Source organism: Halyomorpha halys, unplaced genomic scaffold (genome assembly GCF_000696795.3).
Source record: "Halyomorpha halys isolate HHAL.00 unplaced genomic scaffold, Hhal_1.1 Scaffold207.1, whole genome shotgun sequence".
Lineage (NCBI taxonomy): Eukaryota > Metazoa > Arthropoda > Insecta > Hemiptera > Pentatomidae > Halyomorpha > Halyomorpha halys.
In genome coordinates, this window is record NW_027104696.1 from 1590771 (window position 1) to 1596793 (window position 6023).

General features: G+C 35.1%; 1 protein-coding gene across 1 annotated transcript; it reads right to left on the minus strand.

Moving 5' to 3' along the window:
- Positions 1-705: 705 nt before the first annotated feature.
- On the minus strand, positions 706-3224 carry LOC106679471 (uncharacterized). The gene is made up of 2 exons (XM_014418661.2): positions 3084-3224; positions 706-1949 (listed from the first exon to the last, which is right to left on the minus strand). Exons 1-2 carry the CDS (start codon positions 3133-3135, stop codon positions 787-789), a joined length of 1215 nt encoding a protein of 404 aa, XP_014274147.1. The 5' UTR covers positions 3136-3224; the 3' UTR covers positions 706-786.
- Positions 3225-6023: the final 2799 nt, after the last annotated feature.

Sequence of the window (6023 nt, forward strand, 5' to 3'; positions counted from 1 at the left end):
GTCTTCGAAATATTAATAGTGTATTATTTAAATGAGTGTATGGGTCAAAAACAGCAGAGAGGAAATAGACCAAGAAATTACTTGGAATAAAGAAATGAAGTTTATGGGGGAAGGGAGGAAAGCAGATTCACATAGAACAGAAGAAAAACCTAATAAAATATACGCTGAGTCGTAGAAACGATAATAATTACGTGGAGATAGACGTAATAGAAAACATGTTGGGGAACCAACATCATATAAACATTATATGATTAACAATCACACTGCTTTTCGTCATGTAAATGTTGAAAAATTTTCATTAAAAAATTAATTTTGTATCTTTTTATACATAAATATAACCTCCTTTGAAATGCGATAACCTATCCTATAATAATCACCTTTCTATGCGAAATTTCCAAGTCGGAAGTAAATCGGAACTTTTTCAATGCTCTGCCTGTTCTTAAATTTTGCTAGAAGAGACGAATTACTTATGATATCAAAAAATGTTAACCTTGATATTTTGACATTTTAATACTTCTATCGGATGTGCTGTAGCGCCGCCACAAAAAGAAAAAAAATACAAACTCATTTACGGAGTTGTTAATTTTTTAAAAAGTCAATAATGCATCTTAAATGAAATATTTTCATTAACTGATAAGATTGTTTTTGAGTCGTGGCATTAACATTCATCCAATTATGAATTGTGATATAAATGAAAAAAAAAACAATAATTCAATTGCATTTTATTGCAAATATCATGTAATCTGGATCATTACACAAGACTAGTTATAGAATCAAGGTAAACAATTATAAATTCAACCCAAAGCTTGCAGATCCACTTGCTGCTCCAGCAGAACCTCCTTTGACACCTACTCCAGCACTAGACTGGGCACCTGCTTGAGCTTTTCCTCCAGCAGAGCCTTTGGTTCCTACTTGTGCTTGTCCTCCAGCTCCAGATTTACCCTGAGCACCAGCTTGTGATTGAGCTCCAGCAACAACTTTCAGTCCTCCTTGAGCTTGCCCTCCGGTAGAACCTTTGGCTCCAGCTTGTGCCTGCCCTTTGGACCCTCCTTGTGCTTGTCCTCCCGCCTGGGATTGAGCCTTACCTTGAGCTCCTGCTTGTGATTGAGCTCCACCTCCGATTTTTAGTCCTCCTTGTGCTTGTCCTCCAGCTGAGCCTTTCGATCCTGCTTGTGCTTGTCCACCAGCCTGGTATTGAGCTCCTCCTTTACTTTGAGTACCAGCTTGTGATTGAGCTCCACCTCCAATTTTCAGTCCTCCTTGAGCTTGCCCTCCGGTAGAACCTTTGGCTCCAGCTTGTGCCTGCCCTTTGGATCCTCCTTGTGCTTGTCCTCCCACCTGGGATTGAGCCTTACCCTGAGCTCCTGCTTGTGATTGAGCTCCCCCTCCAACTTTTAGTCCTCCTTGTGCTTGTCCTCCAGCTGAGCCTTTCGATCCTGCTTGTGCTTGTCCACCAGCTTGGTATTGAGCCCCTCCTTTACTTTGAGCACCAGCTTGTGATTGAGCTCCACCTCCAACTTTCAGTCCTCCTTGAGTTTGCCCTCCGGTAGAACCTTTGGCTCCAGCTTGTGCCTGCCCTTTGGATCCTCCTTGTGTTTGTCCTCCCACCTGGGATTGAGCCTTACCTTGAGCTCCTGCTTGTGATTGAGCTCCCACTCCAACTTTTAGTCCTCCTTGTGCTTGTCCTCCAGCTGAGCCTTTCGATCCTGCTTGAGCCTGTCCACCAGCTTGAAATTGATCTCCTCCTTTACTTTGAGCACCTGCTTGTGATTGAACTCCTCCGGCTGAACCTTTAGATCCGGTTTGCGCTTGTCCTCCGACCTGGGCTCCTGCTTGGGATTGAGCTCCTGCTTGAGCATGTCCTGATTGCTTAGCTCCTAACGCCGTTCCGACTTCAGCATTAGCTTCTGCATTACTGCGACCAACGACGAAGGCCCCAACATTTGGTACTGTAAATATTTATATCATATAACTTCTTATAATGGCAATTTCAAAATTTACATATTGTTGGAAATTGCAAACCTAATATCATATTGAGGAAATAAGGAATTGAAATAAAAATACATTCTTATATCATCCACAGAAAAAGGTATAAAATAAATAAACAATATTGAATAAAATATAATTTAATAGAAATAATTTATATACAATTATACAAAAACAATGAGTTACTGCTCTGATACGCTAATGAAGACCGAACGAAAAATACATGGGACATGACCGATCTATTTATTATTGCTAATTAGAAGCTGGGTATGACTTCAAAAATCATATTATATAAGAGTGGTTAGATTAAAATTGTCAGATTAATGTGAATTATGTGAGGTTAAGGATGCACATCGATTTGATGATTTACGAAATTTAGATCATAAATCTAGGATTATTGATCAAAATTACTGTTGAAGAGGGGAAAAGAAAAGGAGTAAGGTAAATAGGCCTAGAATGACTCATTCACATTCCAAGTTAACGAATGTGCTCGAAGTTCATAATTAAACATAAAAAGCTAATTGCAAAAAATATTTAACCAGTCCCATTTAGTCCCAGCGTAAAAATGAAATAAGGATAACGAGGAATGACGACGGAGGAAAACCAGATATCATAAACATTATGGAAAAACAAAATAAATGTACATGACATTTGGCAAGCTTGAATGATGGGGAAACACAGTAAAATCTTTTAAGCGATACCTGTAACAAGTTGGGTTGGGACCGTAACTGTGATGGAAGATACTCCAAGTGGTCCAAGGATCTGTATATTGTTGAGGACCAGAGAGAGATGGCGATAAATAACAATAGATTTGAAAAGAAGAATTAAGAACGCCTAAGCTAGTTTGCATTTTTGCTGGTATAGTCTTCTAATTAAATATTAAAGGCTTACGGATTTCTAAGGTGGTTTAGAAAATAGTCTACCGAGCAGATATTTCTCTCGAGACAGATAATAGAAGAGATTAATTTAGAATTTAGATTATAAATATAGATCATTTCCGTGGATTTGAATGCTGGGTTCCATCATGGAAAATTTGGAAGCATTATGCCATATGTAATTATGATTAGTTAAGATATAGATTAGATAAGATAAGATACCTAGGGCGGAATGTAGGAGAGCTGCTGCTGCCAAGATTACTAGACAATTCATTTTGGTGAACTGTCAACTTTTACCTTTGCCCTCCTTATATACCTGATCTTTGGGTAGGATTTAGTAATGTATAAACACGTACTTGACATCCCTGACATTCATTCTCAGGAATAAGTAAACAAGTCATTATGAATATATAGTAATTTTCCACAAAAAACAAAGAAAAATAATGTGATATTGTCGATTTGATATTATAGTTGGTGAGAGTATTTAGTACTTTTATTTACTTATATGTTGAATATATAGTCAAATATATAGCTAAATTTCGAATTGCAGTTTTCGACGGAAATACATATTTCGAGATAAACTGTATCGACTAACCAAGTGTGTGTGTGGATAGACCAGCTCAACGGAAAAGTCGTACGATATTGAAATTAAATATTTAAGGAGGGTACATGGGCGTAGGCAGAAGGTAGCAGGGGGGGGAGCAGGAAGAAGCTGTGGCTAGATTTTTAGGACCCAAGGAAAAAAATAAAGAAAACAGTGACTTATTTAATAGATGATTTCTTTCTGGGAACATGCTATAATTAGTAAGGTAACATTGTTCAGTTGACATCTTCACGGATCACAAGGGACAAGGGACTTCGTCAATTCTTCGGTAAAAAAGGTAAGATTCAATGAGCGCAATTATTCGTCATGTACTTTTCTCTAAAAATAATGAGGGAAAAGAAATAAAAAGAACCTTTTTTAGAATCCATTTTCCCTATTATAATTTACAGTAGGCCATTTTAATACTCTCAGAATGTTTGTTAAAAATAAATCAAAGACGGCAACTATCGTAGATGCTGTAGTTAATATTTTTGCCAGCAATCCCAGAAGGCTGATGCTTTCATAGCAAACCTGCTTTCATATTTGTGTAATTATTGGGTGTATTGTAAGCATTTATGAAACAATAATTAAGTTTATGCTCGATATAGCTAATAAATATTTAAAAAGTAATGATTGGATTTTATGAAGTAATAATAAATGGTGGGGGTATTTCTTGGAATACGGAATTATATATTATTATTTTACTCAATGTTTCCGTGGCTCATGTAAACATATTTTAGTATAATGGGCTTAGTTCTTAGTTCTGCTTCCTCCTTGGAAAAATCCTGCCAACGCCCATGGGGGGTGTACACTTTTTATTATTATTTCCCATGTTTTTGATTTTCTCAAAAACGGTTCTAACGATTTTGATCAAACTCGGTATACCAACTTACATTTAAACGGTATTTAATATCAGCTAGGCCCTACCCTAATTGAAATCGTCTGACAAGGTTTGTAGGAGAAATTGTTATAAGATCTTCCTCTTTAATTACTTTATTTGAGATATTTAACCATTTCACATTTTTATTATTAGTGAAAAATGCGTAATATAATCTATGAAAAGATTTAATAATTAACTTTCAGTGATAAGAGGAAAAATACTTTATCCAGGCTGAAAACACATTTGCGAAAATAAGAGTAATAATACATTATATATCTATTATGTTGAAATATATAACATGTTTAGATATCATTCGAAAGCCAAACGATTTTGGTGGACTTTCGTGGAGCATGGGCAGTTATTTCGCTGTGAGAGACTGACCCAGTTGTCATGTCGACATAGTTAGTAACTAATCACTTTTTTTAAATTTCATCTAGCATATTATATATAGTATATTGATAGGATGACTTCATTATTCTTAGTATTTTCAAGATTGATCCCATACAAATTTAGCATTAGATCAAATCCATAGTCGAATGGGGATATTTTTTCTCGATCCTTTTTAGATGTTTTTGAAATTGTTGAGCATAATATCATTATAATAATTGCCACTGTGAATAATATTGATATAGATCAAATAATTACGTATATTATCCCCCCTTAAATTAAGATCATTTGATTGGAAGTAATAAATAATACAAATTTAGCATTGAAGTACAATATGGATTTTAGTAAACTCCTATATTTTTATATTTCAGAAACATTTTTTTAAAAGAAAAATGTTGAAATTTTGTAACGAAAGATATAATAATTTAAAATGGAAATCAACTGAAAAACTCATTTAGAATTATTTTGAAAGTGAAATATAAATTCTAATTGAAGAGAAATTAAAACTGAAAAAAAAAATTTCTTACCGCTCATAGATAGCAATATAATAACGTTGTATGAGTCGGTGTCAAACAGTTTACATGATGCGACTATAACACTTTTCAAATTAAGGGGAAAAACAAACTCTGGCAGCTGCCCAAAATCAATACTACTAAAATTTAAAGAAAAAATCAAGCAAGGAGACAGTGGATGCGCACTGGAAACCCTGTTTACAAAAAGAAATGAACCACCTCAAACACGAAACTAAAAAGGATCTTGATGAAAGGGCGAATTCTAAATATCAAGGATATGAGGAAGATTTTGACCAAAAGGACCATCATTATGGAAGGCTACGCGGCATCTATTGGGTAAACGTGTGAAAATTTCAAGTCTTCTAGACAATAACGAATTCATCACCAGCTGAAAAAGTTGGAGTTTTGCAAATTTCTTTGAGAAAACGTTCTGCAATGCAGAAAGAAGCCCGAATTTAGATAATGACGAATATATAAATCTCCCCCTTACAACAGTTCAGCTCCTACCTAAATTCACGACCTTAAAAGAAATCCATGAATTAATTAAAAGGCTCAAAATAAAGAAAAGTCCTGGTCATGATTTGATCCCAGTCATAGCTATCAAAATGTTACGGAAGAAAGCTGTCTTTTCATAATGTCATTTTGTAACAGTTATTATACAGGTAACAGTTACCTGCGTACTGAATATTTTCCCGATACATGTGACTATAATATAAATCAACAGATATAGACCTGTCAGTTTATTACCCATTTTTGGAAAATTACTGGAATCAGATATAAAAAACACAAATTAGTTTTTT

Coding starts and splice junctions, on each gene's coding strand:
- LOC106679471 (XM_014418661.2), bottom strand. CDS start 3,135: ATGAATTGTCTAGTAATCTTGGCAGCAGCAGCTCTCCTACATTCCGCC. Junction 1,950..3,083: donor TCTCCTACATTCCGCCCTAG/GTATCTTATCTT, acceptor AAATATTTACAG/TACCAAATGTTGGGGCCTTC.